The sequence below is a fragment of the Canis lupus genome, chromosome 6, assembly GCF_011100685.1.
Source record: "Canis lupus familiaris isolate Mischka breed German Shepherd chromosome 6, alternate assembly UU_Cfam_GSD_1.0, whole genome shotgun sequence".
In the NCBI taxonomy this organism is placed as follows: Eukaryota; Metazoa; Chordata; class Mammalia; order Carnivora; family Canidae; genus Canis; species Canis lupus.
In genome coordinates this window covers 63,842,595-63,857,494 of record NC_049227.1, presented here as the reverse complement: position 1 = coordinate 63,857,494, position 14,900 = coordinate 63,842,595, and the positions used below count along the sequence as shown (strand labels likewise).

Genomic DNA, 14,900 nt, shown 5'->3' with positions numbered 1-14,900 from the left:
AGAGTTAATATCTAGTCTCAAACTATTCTAAAAAAAAAAAGAAGAGGAAGGAAAGCTTCCAAATTCATTCAGTGAGGCCAGCATTACCCAGATACCCACACCAGACAAATACAGAACAAAAAGAAAGAAAAGAGAAAAGGAAAACTAAACTACAAGCCAATATGTCTGGTGAACATAGATGCAAAACATTCCTCAACAAACTATTATCAACCAAATCCAGCAATACATTAAAAATTAATTTCCCATGATTAAGTGGGATTTATTCCTGGGCTAGAAGAGTGGTTCAATAGCCACAATCAATATGATATATGACATCAACAAGAGAAGGGATAAGAACTATATGATCATTTCAATAGTTCATAAAATGCATTCAGCAAAGTACAACATCCATTCAACCATAAACAAAATAAATTTAGAGGGAAAATACCTCAACATAATAAAGGCCAAGTAAGAAAAACCCACAGCAAACATCATATTCAATGGTGAAAAATTGAGACCTTTTCTCCTAAGATCAGGAACAAGACAAGGATGTTCACACCACTTTTAGTCAACATAGTACTGGAAGTCCTAGTCATAGCAATCAAGCAAGAAAAAGAAATGAAAGCATCCAAGTTGGTAAGGAAGACCTAAAATTGTCACTAGTTGCAGATGACATACTACATATAAAAAACTCTTAAAAACTTCACCATAGGGGATCCCTGGGTGGCGCAGCGGTTTGGCGCCTGCCTTTGGCCCAGGGCGCGATCCTGGAGACCCGGGATCGACTCCCACATCGGGCTCCCGGTGCATGGAGCCTGCTTCTCCCTCTGCCTGTGTCTCTGCCTCTCTCTCTCTCTCTCTCTCTCTCTGTGACTATCATAAATAAAAAAAAAAAAAAACTTCACCATAAAAACCTAATTCAACTGATAAATTAATTCCGTAAGATTTCAGGATATAAAATCAACATAGAGAAATCCATTACATTTCTATACACTAATAATGAAGTAGCAGAAAGAGAAATTAAAACAATCCCATTTACAATCACACCAAAAATAATACCTAGGAATAAACTATTCCAAGGAGGTGAAAGTCTTGTACTCTGAAAATTATAAAACACTGATGAAAGAAATAGAAGGCAACAAAAATTGAAAGCTATTCCATGCTCGGGGATTGAAAGAACCAATATTGTTAAAATCCATACTGCCCAAAGCAAACTACAGATTTAATGCAATCCCCACCAAAATACCAACACCATTTTTCACTGAACTTGAATACTAATAATATTTCTATGGAACATAAAAGACCTCAAATAGCCAACATAATCTTAAAATTAAAAAAAAACTGGGGAATCCCTGGGTGGCACAGCGGTTTAGCGCATGCCTTTGGCCCAGGGCGCGATCCTGGAGACCTGGGATCGAATCCCACGTCGAGCTTCCGGTGCATGGAGCCTGCTTCTCCCTCTGCCTATGTCTCTGTATCTCTCTCTCTCTCTCTCTCTCTCTCTCTCTCTGTGTGACTATCATAAATAAATTAAAAAAAAACTGGGGGTATTACAATCCCATATTTCATGATATACTGTAAAACTGTAGTAATCAAAACAGTATGATACTGGCACAAAAACAGACACATAGATCAATGGAACAGAATATAGAGCCCAGAAATAAAGCCACAATTATATAGACATTAATCTTTGACAAAGGAGGCAAGAATATGCAATGGGAAGACAGTCTCTTCAACAAATGATGTTGGGAAAATTGGACAGCTACATGCAAAAGAATGAAACTAGACCACTTTCTTATAACATACAGAAAAAAAGAAAAAAGCCTCAAAATGGATAAAAGACCTAAATGTGAGACCTGAAACCATAAAAATCCTAGAGGAGAATATAGGCAGTAATTTCTCTGACGTTGGCCATAGTAATATTTTTCTAGATAGATCTGAAGCAAGAGGGAAAAAAGCAAAAATATACTACTGGGACTACATCAAAATAAAAAGCTTCTGCACAGTGAAGGAAACAATCAACAAGCACTAAAATGTTTTCCCAACCTACTGAATGGGAAAAGATATTTGCAGATCATATATTCAGTAAAGGTCAGTATCCAAAATACATAAAGAACTTATACAACTCAACACCAAAACCCCAAGTTATCCAATTTAAAAATGGACAGACAAAAAAAAATAATAAAATAAAATAAATAAAAATAAATAAAAATAAAAAAAAATAAAAATGGACAGACAACATAAACAGACATTTGTCCAAAGAAGACTTTCAGATGAAAAGTTGCTCAACATCACTAAGCATCAGGGAAATTCAAAGCCAAATCACAGTGTCACCTCACACTTGGCAGAATGGCTGACATAAAACACACACACACACACACACACACACACAAGAAACAAGTGTTGGTGAGGTTGTGGAAGAAAAGGAACCCTCATGCCCTCTTGGTGGGCATGCAAACTGGTGCAGCCACTGTGGAAAACAGTATGGAGCTCCTTCAAAAAATTAAAAATAGAACTTCCCTATGACCCAGCAATTCCACTGAAAACACTTAATTCAAAAAGATATATGCACCCTCATGTTTATTACAGTTTTATCTACTGCAATAGCCAAATTATGGAAGAAGCCCAAGTGTCCATCGATAAAGATGCTTTGTGTATACACACACACACCCCCTCTGCCATCAAAAAGAATATCTTGCCATTTGCAATAATATGGATGGATCTAGAGGATATAATGCCAAGTGTAATAAGTCATAGAAAGACAAATACCATAGTATTTCACTCATATGTGGAATTTAAGAAAGAAAAAAAGACCGAAAAAAAATCACTGTTTGGACACAGGAACCATTTAAAATTTTATTTCCATTGGAGGTAAAGACAGCCCATTGTCCCCATAATATTCCAAAGTCATGGGCAGCCTGGGTGGCTCAGCGGTTTAGCACCGCCTTCGGCCCAGGGTGTAATCATGGAGACCTGGAATCGAGTCCCATATTGGGCTCCCTGCATGGATCCTGCTTCTCCCTCTGCCTGTGTCTCTGCCTCTCTCTCTCTCTCTGTGACTATCATAAATAAATAAAAATTAAAAAAATATATATATATATTCCAAAGTCATGAGCTACCCTAAAAACATACCAACGAACAGTATAAATGTTTGCAATTTTACCCTTGGCTAAGGTATGAACTCAGGTAAGGATATATGGCTCAGCCTATTGGGCTGAAGTATCCAAAATGTAAGGTTGCTGTTTCAGTGAATTCAAAAGGAGTTGCAATAGGATCCTCAGTATGATATTTACCATTTTCATCCTTTAGATAAGAAACATCAGTAAACTATGAAACACCTGCACAGATTAGAGGAGTTTCCTGTAAATTGTAACAAGGATTCAAAGGTAATCTGTCAACACTAAGCAGTCATGAGGGGTTTCATCTGGATTCAAATGTAGTCCTTATTCTGAGATCAGGTGCTTCGAGTGTCAAACCTGAGTTTGAGCAAACTGTTTTTCTTTGGACACTTTATGTCCCTTTCAGGCCAAAAGTTTCAATAGGTGGATGCTTTTTTCCTATGAAGAGGTTTGAGAAGGGGAGTAGAGAAGCAAATCATCTATGTATTATAACAAGGTAGAGCCTGCAAAAAACTTTATATCATCCAAATCAGCTTTTAAGATTCATGAAAAGTAAAAAGGACTCTTTGTGAAACCCTGGGACTTTACTGTTCAGGTATATTTCCATTCTTCTCCAATGAAAGCAAAACATGGGCTATCCTCATTAACTGGAATGCTAAAAACATATTGTATAAATCAATTACAGTGAAAATTTTGCTTTCAGTGAGAATGGATGTTAATGGCTATGGGAGTTAGATTAGCAGAATGCCAAGAAACAACAATGTTATTTATTGCTCATAGATCCTGGACAAACCTTCATCCTTAGTTATTGGGTGTTCTCATAGGTAAAATAGGGGTATTGCAGGCACTAGTTCAGGGGATAATGAAGCCCCAAGTACTGTAATATTCTATTATGGACTTGAGGTCTCCTTGAGAGGCTTACGTATTAGGTATTAATTATGGGAGAGGTTTTAATGGATCTATTTGAATCTTGATGGGAGGTGCACTGTGGATTTTGCCAATATCGGTTAAAGCTTTTGCCCATAAAAAGGACGGTAGCTCAGCCAATAGAAATAAATAAAAGATGTTGAAGGGTCATTTAACTTCCCTGGTTGGGTATTTTTATTACTGTTGTCAAACTGTAAAATTATTTCTCCCTTTTGAGAAAAATCTTGGCATGGTACTTTTCTAAGAAATCTCAGCCCAATAACTAAGGAGAAAAAGGGTATGTCCCAAAGGGCCTAGACAAAAGGGAAAAGATTCAGAAACAGGATCTTGTTGAGGTTTCTTAGAGACCCCCCACTATTTGAACTGTTTTAGTTTCCTAAGGCAGGGGCTGCTCTGTAGCAGTGGGGTTAAGCACTGAGAGAGTAGCTCTGGTATCAATAAAGACACATTTTTCATTTCCAGTCTGGTTTCTCTGCAGCCAGTTAAGAAGGAGGATTGAGAACAGCCCCTATAATTCCCTGGAGCTCTGTTACTGGGAATTAAGAGGACATTGGGAAGGCCAACTAGAAAGCTGAAGGTACCTGGAATACTTAAATTCATAAAACTTTTTTCCAATGCCTGGCTCTTTAGAGCAGTAACAACAAAAACTACAGAGATTTTGGTTTTGTTTACAGGCTTTCATTTGCAGGAGTTGAAAATTGAGAATTTTAGCAGTCTTTTAGGTTCATCTAGGATGTAAGTGAGCAGATTTGCCAAATTAACTAAATCTGGAGTGGTAAGTTTCCTAATTCATCCTGATTCTTTTAACTAAAAGAGAAAGATTCCAGTTAAGCCCATTAATAAACAGAATGAAATGCTACCCAGGTGGATTAAACATTTACAGGAAGACCAGAATGTTCTTAAAATACAATCTGGAGTTGATTGTAATAGCCATGTGTTCATGACCTTTTGTGTGTGCAAGCATGAATCTTGTTTCGATCAGTAGGCTTAACAAAAACTACTCTAATTGCTCAGTAGAGATTTCCAGCGAATGTTCTAGCATCTTGCCAGAGGTTTCTCTAAATCACCTTCAGGATGTTACTTTAGGTCTAGTTTCATCCAATATTTGGCCTGGTCTTCACCACCAGGCAGTTGGACTAATTAATATAAATCTGAGAAATGAACTTGGTAAGTGTGAATAACTATGCTAAATTCAAATTCTTCAGCAAATGTATGGAGGTCCTCAGTCACTTTTGGAAACTTTATGGCTCACAATTCAGCCTTAATCTGGGAAACATAAGAAACTTGGGTTTTGTTTAGGTTCTCATAAGATTTCACTTTAAAGAGGAAGTTTTGGGGCGCCTGGGTGGCCTTAGGCTTCAGCTCAGGTCATGATCTCAGGGTCCTGGGATCAAGCCCAATATTGGCTCTCTGCTCAGTGGGGAATTGTTTCTCCTTCTCCCCCTCCAGTTCATTCTCTCTCTCAAATAAAAATCTAAAAAAAAAAAAAAAAAAAAGTTTTTAAAGAAGAACAAGGTTTTAATAGGCTCAGGAGAGGGAAGAGGGGACAGATTCATGTCTGCAAAGAAGATGAGGAAGGCAAAAGGGACCTCAGAAGCCATTCTGACTCCTTTCAATTGTTTGCCTCAGCAAAGAATCCTGAAAACATCTGGAAGCCTCAAGGTACCATTTAAAATAAGCATCCCATTCAGTTTTTTGTTTGGGGTCATAGCTTTCTAATTTTGAGTAAAACAAGTTTGAGGAGATGAAAATTCCCCATAATGGCCATTGTTAATTCTACATTTTGGTTAAGTCAGTCCATTTAGAGAGCATAGTTTAAAAACAAAGCTGGATAGAGTCTGGTCCAGACTGGTGACTGGGATCCCATTTCTTCAAGGATTTTCTCTAAAGAGAAAAATTCCTAAAAAGTAGTTTCAACAGGAACAGTTTGTTTCAGAAGGAATCAGACCTAAGGCCATTCCCATCCCCAGGAGGAACAGTCCAGTTCCAAACAAGAGTCCTACCAAAGGCCAAGTGAGTACCGCAGAAAACAAAAATAAGGTCTTAAACCCCAAATAATGTATGGAAAACTCAAAGTGTGGAGCTTATAATCCAGGACAAAATTTACCCTCAAACCCCAGGGTGGGTGAGAAAGCAATGAGCTCAGGCTCAGAGGGTACTGGTACCTGTTTGCTCAGTAGCCTCAGAGCTCTTGGGGGTCTTCTCTGGATCCCACTTTTGCTAAGTAATGTTAACCTTAAAAATTAAACTGTTGGCTATTTTACCAGCAAAGAAGTGTTTATTTGGGAATAGCATAGAATTGCAAACCAGGACAAACAAGCTACAGCAAAACCACAAAACAAAGGAGAGCAACACTCATTTATAGAGGAAAAGGGGAAGTTAGGAAAGCTGTTATAAACAAAAAAAAATTGGAGTAAACTGGGAGTTTGAAGTATACTGGCTTTTCATTGGCTGAATTGTAGCGACATCTCATTAGTTGGGCTGTTGCCAGGAAGGAGCCTTTCTTCCCCAGTGACGGTAATAAGGTAGGACCCACCTGCTAGATACCCCTGGCTCTCCCTACTTGGTCTGCAACTGACAAGGATCTGAGAGCTCCCCCTGCCTGGCCTTCTGACTCTATTCAAAAGGAATGTCTTTTTTTTTTTTTTTTTTTAATCTAAATTTTAGTTAGTGAACATACAGTGCATTATGGGTTTCTGGAGTAGAATTCAGTGATTCATCACTCACAAGACCCATTGCTCATTATAACAAGTGCCCTCTTTAATACCCAAGAAACAGCAGGTGTTAGAGGGGATGCAGAGAAAGAGGAACCCTCTTGTGCTGTTGGTGGGAATGCAAACGGATGCAGCCACTCTGGAGAACAGTATGGAGGATCCTCAAAAAGTTAAAGGTTTCCTTCTATTAATTTTTATAGGATTAAGCCTTTCCTCTAACTCCTGTTGTAGTCATCAAACTCTAGGTGTCAGGTGGTTCTCATTTTGCCTGTGAAAGGTGCCTGATTAAAGTTACTCAAAGCATTATAAATTGTCAGATGAGTAAAAGGAAAATTATTTTTACCACCCTTCTTGGGTTGTTTCGAGGTACCTAAAAGAAAGGGCTGGTAGACAGGAAAAAAGAAAGGTAAGTGGAACATTCTGCTTTCCAATGTACTGTTGTTGGAGTGCCGAGATTCTTTCATTCTAAATATTCTCTTGGAGAACAATGAAACTTGCTACTTAGGAAATACCTCATTATCCTACCCCCTTGCTAGTATGCCCAGAGTGCCACCTGGATGGCACTGCAGGGCCGTGAAAGGAACTTGCATTTGGGATCACACCTGAGTTTGAATACCTGCCTGCCTCTTTCAGGCAGGCACTGTGACACCAGGAAGAGTTACTCAACCTCTCTCAGCTTCCTCATCATATGATGAAGGCATCCAAAAAGAGGCCCTCAGTCAGCGGTCAAAATTGGTGACTGCACCCACACCACTTCTTCTTAGGGCTCACCCTAAAGCCCTTCTTAGGGCTTTACCCTAAATTTTTACTCGGCCCTAAGGACAGACCCAGAGGGGCAAGAGAGAGGCACTGACCTCAAAATCAGGGTGGTCGGTGATGGGTTGGCACAATGCTGGATCCTGGCAAGGACAGTGGGCCCCTGCCCAGAATGGCAGCAACAGTGGCAGCAGCAGCAGGGTGAGCCCCAGGATGCCACGTGGTGGGTGGGCGAGGAGGCACAGGCGACCAAGCTGTGGCAGGGACATGACGGTTTCTCTACCTGCTGGCTCAGGTCAAGACTCTCAGCAAGCTCTAAACCTGCCTGGGGGTTAGAGCAGACTTGGGAGGGGCTGACATGGGAAGGGCTGGGCAATCTTAGCCAATGGGGACATGAAGGCGGGGTGAAGGAGAAAGACTACCGTGAACATGGTAACTGGCAAGCCAGTGCCTCAGGCCCCCAGCAGACCTGTTGGGTAGAAGTACCACTTACACCCCCTCAACACTCTGCACCTGTCTTTATATCATGGCTGTTTGTACTCCTCGTGCAATTTGAAAGTGGAGGAGGGGGGATCCTGGGTGGCTCAGCAGTTTAGTGCTTTTGACCCAGGGCATGATCCTGGAGATCTGGGATCGAGTCCCACATCAGGCTCCCTGCATGGAGCCTGCTTCTCCCTCTGCCTGTGTCTCTGCACAGCCCCCCTCCCCCCCCCCGCCGGTCTATCATGAATAAATAAAATCTTTTTTAAAAAGTGGAGGAGGCCCCATGAAGGGAGAAATAGGGGGCCTTGATAGGGATGACTGAGCACCACAGTTGGAATGGGGGTGGTAGTTCAGGAGCTTTCCTGGTGTGCTCTGAAACTAGCCCCCCCCCCCCCCCACACACACACACAGGGCAGGGGGAAAGTGAAGAAGAGATAGGTTGGCAGGTGGCAGTTTTCATAACAACAAAGGGAACTTACACATGAGGTTTGTCTTGGGCAACAGCAAGATGAATGGATCCCTGTAGTGGCCCTCCAAGTCTTAAAAAGCTTATAAAGGGACCCTAACTGGGCTCAGTCACATACACCATGCAGGTGTTTTCAACACCACATCACTATCTCAAGGCTATGTTCTTGGAACAGCCTCTGGGAGTGGGAAAGACAAGTAGAACCTACGTTCCAAGGACAGAAGAAAGGGTGAAGAGCCTCAAAGTGTTCACAGGTCAATCGACAGTTGTGTTTTTTTTTTTTTTTAAGATTTTGTTTATTCATGGGAGACACAGGCAGAGGAAGAAGCAGGCTCCCTGCAAGGAGCCTGATGCAGGATTTGATCCCAGGACCCTGGGATCATGACTTGAGCCAAAGGCACTCAACCACTGAGCCACCCAGGTGCCCTCAGGCATGTCTTTTTGATGACATTCACCAACACTCTACCCCTGGTAACTGGTTCTTACAATCCTGTGTGCCCCCTCTTCCAGAAAGAGTGGTCATGAAGGGGTTTCATTAAGATGGCACTGGCTTTTCTGGTGGCTATCTGCTGCACTGGAGGCAGACACCAGAGCAACAGTACAGGTACAGTAAGAGAAAACACAGATTAAGACAATAATTCCCCAAATTAGTCACAAGTCTATCAAGAGTCCTAGGATCCAAACCATCAATTTATTAAATCTTCTAGGCTGGGAGTTGAATCACTCAGGACATTTACCTGTGTCCTCACGTGATTTAATAAGAATGATACATTAGCAGACTCATTAGGTATGAGCTCAGAACATTTTGTTTTGATAATGGCACAGGTGCCTCCTTGTGAGGTAAAAATGTCCAAGGCCATCCTGTTTTAGAGAACAGTTTTTCTCATTAGAGTCATTTCACTGTTCAGTAAGGACAGGTTTTTTAAAATTATCATTCAGGGCTTGCTGACTGAATTTAGTAAGGATTTCTAACATTCTCCAAGCCTGTGGAGGGAACAAAGACAGCAGTCAGATAATCATGCCAATGAGACACTGTCCTGGCCTTGAGGAGGGGGAGGTTGGCAGCTGTAGGGATTTGACTCGGTTGTGCAGACTATGCACGTTGGCCAGGGGAGGCAGCACTGCCAGGCATGAGGAGAGAGACTGAGGGTAGGATATACCAGAAGAGGACCCCCACCTTCTCCAATCTCTCAAGGTGTACGTTCCATTTCAGGCATAGTGTATTTCAACAAGTCCGGCTAGCAGCAGAACAATGGGTCCCAGTGGAAAATTGAGTAGTGCCTCCTCACCCAGGAATGTGAAGTGACTCACCAGCCCTGGCGGCATGCCCCATTGCAAATTCCAGTAGATCATTCCTTTCCCAGGCATGACGAGGCTTGGGGATCTCAGCAGCATAGCATGTTGATCATGGCTGAGAGTTGGGGCAATGGCTGTTTCCTGTCACTTCCACACCTTTTTGGTGTTGGGAGCCTTGGCAGGGGTCCCCAGTCTGGCATAGGGGCAAGTGGTTCTACTCATTGATTTTCCAGATGTATTAAAGCCTAGACAGTACTTTAGTCTACCTGGTTTTATCTGTTAACAATTTAATCTGCTGTTTTAATGTATTTTCTTTTTCTTTTTTTTTTTAAAGATTTATTTATTCATGAGTGACAGAGAGAGACATAGGCAGAGGGAGAAGCAGGCTCCTTGCAGGGAGCCCAATGTGGGACTCGATCCCAGATCCCAGGATCATGCCCTGAGCCGAAGGCAGATACTCAACTGCTAAGCCACCCAGGTGTCCCAATATCTTTTCTTTCTACTGATCCTCCTGCCTATTGATTATAGCTAAGATATAATCTCCATTCGATGTCTTTTTTTTTTTTTTTTTTTTGCCCAGTCTTACGCTTCATGACCTTCGAAATGTGACTGCCCCTCAATTGCTACCTATTTGATGAAGGTATCCATACATAGTACTCAGTTTCTCTAATCCCCTAATGGTGGCAGCCTGTTGTGCATAGAAACGGGAAATATCAGGCTAAACCAAATGCAGTGTCTACACAAACCAGGGCATATATAGAATCCTTGGAGAAGGCCAATATAATCAACTTGCCAGTTCCTCACCAGTTGGGAACTGGAGTGAATAGCCCCAGATTCTTTCAGCAGTTGCCTTGGTTATTGTTTAGAACACACAGGACAGCCTCTGTGGCTGGACTCCAAGAGCAACTTGGCATAGTTAGAATTCGCCATCACACCTGAGCATGATGATGGCCATTTTCTCTGTGCACCCAATCTATTGTACCTACTGAGGGGTCAAGAATATCAGCTTCCCAGTTGCCAGGGGGTATCAGTGCTTTATGAGCCAAGACATGGAAAAGTGAGGGCTTCCTTAGATAAGATCTTGTGGGTGGACTCACATGTCTTCCCACACATCTTAATCCCACAAAGACTTACTCATAATCATCCACCTTTTGGCCTCCATTTGTCCAAGGCTAATCCCTTTAGAACAGCCCAGCTGTCAGCATTAAGGGTTAATGGCCAGGACTCATGACTAATCACCAGCCAGGCCACCCTGAGCTCAACCCACTGGCTGCTGTGTGAGAGGCCCTGCCTTGAGGACTGCTGTGTACACTGCTAGGAGCTGCTCCTCTATGTGGTATATTGGGTATCTGCCCCTTTCCAGAATTGGGGCCAAAATCCTGGAAGCACTCTCCCCTTCTGTCTACCCATATCTTTTGGAGTCACAGACATATTTAACTCAAATGCTAGCCCTATATGGGATGTGCCCAGAGATTTAATCTGCTTTGCTTTCTCAAACCAGCTTGCTGCTCTCACCCCTAGTCCCACATGTGCCCTCTCTCTACTAGGGAGGTAGGATGGATGCACTATGCCAGGTAGGAGATAAAAGTCCTCCCAAATCCCCAAATCCCTACAGAGGCTTGCACCTCCTTCACACTTTTAGGGGGTGAATAGAATTGTACCTTACCAGTCATAACTTTTGGGACAACATGAGTTTCACCTTACAGCTGTGCCTGGGCTTTGTATTTTCTGTGGATTTATTGCCCATCCTTTCCCTCACAGACATTCCAGCAAAGCCTGTAAGGTATCCCATAGCAGAGGCAGATCTCTACATGTTAACATTATGTCCACTGACGTACATTTTACTGATGTGACGAAGGAGAACAGGGACACATCCCCAGCTACCATCCCATGACATATTGTGGGGCTAGGCAGGTAGCCTTGGGAAAGCACTTAAAAGATTTATTATCATCCCTCCTACATGAGGGAAAATTGATCCTAGTTATCAGAAATCTGTACTTGTCAAAACCTTTTCCATAAATCTCCTGGAAGATAAAGCACTTTTGCAGGAACACATTTGGCCAAAGCAGCAGAGTAAAACAATAACTCTGCAAATAACAAAAGATTTAAAAATGGCCATGGTTAAAGATCTAATGAGAGTTTCTTATAAACCTGGTAAAGACAAAATATAGAAACTTTGTTTTTAATTTAATTACAAACCTTTGTTTATATTTTTTTTATCAAGAGCAGACCAACAATCCAAGAAAATGTTGTCTTTTTAATAAAGAAAACCACATTTTGATCTTATACTCGTGTACTTCAAAAACTTATTTATTCCAATTTTCATCAGTCCTGACCACCCATAAAATTCCCTTCCAAAGATTACCTTTCACAAACCTTCTACAATTTTCTTTTTCATTCATATTTTGTCCTAAGTTATTCCTCTCTAAATAAGCAGTCTCATTTTAGGACAAAATTACTTTCTTTTCCCCTCAGTAAAAATGTATATTCATTCCTTATACCTTTCTCCTACATCTCCTACTTTCCTACCTACAGGGTTGTTTTCCTTATTTCAAGCAGCCTGTATTTTAAAGAGCCTTCCCCGTACCCTTACCTTTTTTTCTTTAATCCCTGTAGGCAATGTTTTGGTTATTTCCTGGGGTGTTTACGTTTTAAAGACGGACAAGACTTATAAATTCAAAGGACAGAGAAAGAAACTAAATTTTCTCCTAAGAGTTTTAAGGGTAATTGCTTTTTAAAATTTTCCTTTGTGGGATCCCTGGGTGGCTCAGGGATTTGGCGCCTGCCTTTGGCCCAGGGCACGATCCTGGAGACCTGGGATCGAATCCCACGTCGGGCTCCTGGTGCATGGGGCCTGCTTCTTCCTCTGCCTATGTCTCTGCCTCTCTCTCTCTCTCTGTGTGACTATCATAAATAAAAATTTTAAAAAAAATAAAAATTTTCCTTTGTACTGGCGTCAGAAGATGTGCAGGTTATCCTCAGTTACCACAATCTTTTTTTTTTTTTTTAATTTTCATTATTTTTCAGAGATTCCACCTTTTAGTGTCCTAATCAATCAGTCTTTGTCACAAGTTCCCTGATCTTAATCTGGGGTATTTTGTGCCTTCCCAGCTTTGTAAAATAGCACATTAAGGTATCTTTTTATCCTGTTCTCCAATCTTGCCCGCTAGCCCTGAAGCTATAAGGCTGGTGGACATTCCCTTGTCCTCTTCTAATCTTAGGTCATCTTTTAACTTGGACCTAAGCTGCCACCTCCAGCCAAGCATCAGTGACCAACCAAACCGCCTGCAGGAGAGGCCAGCTGCAGTGACTACCGGCTTCCTTTCCCTGCCACTGCGCGCAGTGAGCTGTTCCCCCAAGGGCGTTAGACGGGTGTCTCCATGATCCAGTGGCAATCCACAAGCATCTGACCTATAGGTCACTCCTCCCCACACAGGGGTCAATGACCAACTCAGGATTTCATCTGTTGAGGCCCATTTCTTCAGTCTCCTGGCTGGCTCACCAACTGTAGGTTCACAACCCTCTCAGCAGCTTTCCTGGTGTGCTCTGAAACCAGCCTCCACACACAGAGGGCAGAGGGGAGAGTAAAGAAAGAGACAGGCCACTCCAGGTTGTCAGGTGGCAGTTTTCATAAGAGCAAAGGGAACTTACATGTGAGGCTTGTCTTGGGCAGCAGACAAATGGAAACCTATAGTGGCCCTCCAAGTCTTAAAAAGCTTACCAAGAGGCCCTCCACTGGGCTCAGTCACATATACTGTGCAGGTGTTTCCAACACCACATCATCATGTCAATGCTACATACATCCTGGGAGCAGCCTCTGGAAGCAGGAAGGGCAAGCAGAATCCACATTCCAAGGACAGGGAGGGGTGAGGAGCTACCAATCACCTGGGTCCAGCCAGCAGTCACATCTTTTTTTATCATGTTCCCCTAATGAATGGCTGAAAAAAATTTTAAGATACAGGTACTCGTTCTAAGTTAAGATGGCAGTTTGAATACAAACACCTAATTTTGCTCCCTTTTATGCTTAAACTCCAATGAAAACTTAAGCCCACAAGGACAAGGTGACAACAACATAATTTTGGAAGCTGAAAAGCATGAAAGATAAGTACCCTGAACCCCAACAGTAGGGAAAGCTGAGAAACAACCCAACTTAAACCACAAGGAATCTTCCAAATGTTCCAGAACTACAAGAGGTGCCTCAGGAATTCAGAGTAAATGGGGGAACAGGAGGAAGGTGCCTGAAAATAAAGAGAATTAAGGTGAAAGCTGCTTAATGAGCCGTTAGATCTCTAGATCACTTCCCCAGCCTTACATCTCTTTTTTTTTTTTTTTAATTTACTTATTCATGAGAGAGAGGGGGGGTGGGCACACAGATACAGGCAGAGGAAGAAGCAGACTCCATTCCATGCAGGGAGCCTGACATGGGACTTGATCCCGGGTCTCCAGGATCATACCCTGGGCTGAAGGCAGTGCTAAACCTCTGAGCCACCTAGGCTGCCCCCCAGCTTATATCTTTAGGCAACTGTCCCTCTCCCAGGCTGAAGTCTGGGAGTGTCGTTCTCTGGAGTGGGCAGGAGAAAGGTAAGAAAATTGGAAGAGCAGTCCAGTGGGTAAGAAATTCAAGAAAGCAATTCAAGAAAAACTTCCAGGACTGAAGCACATGATTCTTCAGAATGAAAGGGCAAAGAATTGATCCTAAAAGCTGCTAGAGATTTTAAAAAAAAGTCACAAAGGGTCAAGAATAAGAAAGTCCTCAGATTTCTCAACAGCAATACCTGAAGTGCAAAGACAAACAATACATTTGAAATTCTAAAAGAATATGATTTCCACTGAAAATTATTAGTCAAGTAGAAAAGTCATTTAAAACTTCAAAATATTTATCTGTCATACACTCTTTCTCAAGCAACCACCAAAAAATGTGTTTCACCAAAACACGGAAGTGAATCATGAAAGAGTAAGAGGGGTACAGGAAACATGAGATGGCATTGGGAGTGGGGCCTTTGGGAGGCATCCTCATGAATAAAATTGGTGTCCTTATAGAAGGGACCCTCCTGCTGCCTTATGAGGACACAATAACAACTGTCTATGAACCAAGAAGCAGGCTCTCACCAGACACCAAATCTGCCAGGGACTTGCTCTGAGACTTCCCAGCCTCCAGAA

At 42.1% G+C, this 14,900-nt stretch overlaps 1 protein-coding gene and 1 long non-coding RNA gene across 7 annotated transcripts in view; one reads left to right on the top strand and one right to left on the bottom strand.

The window, feature by feature from the left end:
• The window catches only part of CTBS (chitobiase), a 36,176-nt gene extending 28,381 nt beyond the window's left edge, over nucleotides 1-7,795 (bottom strand). The window contains exon 1 of the mRNA XM_038541552.1: nucleotides 7,594-7,795. Coding sequence (XP_038397480.1) covers nucleotides 7,594-7,764 — 171 coding nt within the window. The 5' untranslated portion in view covers nucleotides 7,765-7,795. The remainder of the gene's footprint in view (nucleotides 1-7,593) is intronic.
• The window catches only part of LOC111096427, a 30,347-nt gene continuing 18,182 nt past the window's right edge, over nucleotides 2,736-14,900 (top strand). For 5 of the 6 annotated variants that reach the window (XR_005361343.1, XR_005361342.1, XR_005361340.1 and 2 more), the window contains exons 1-3: nucleotides 2,736-4,602; nucleotides 12,357-12,463; nucleotides 12,962-13,082. This is a non-coding gene — a long non-coding RNA (uncharacterized LOC111096427). The remainder of the gene's footprint in view (nucleotides 4,603-12,356; nucleotides 12,464-12,961; nucleotides 13,083-14,900) is intronic. The other variant, XR_005361345.1, reaches the window with a different exon arrangement.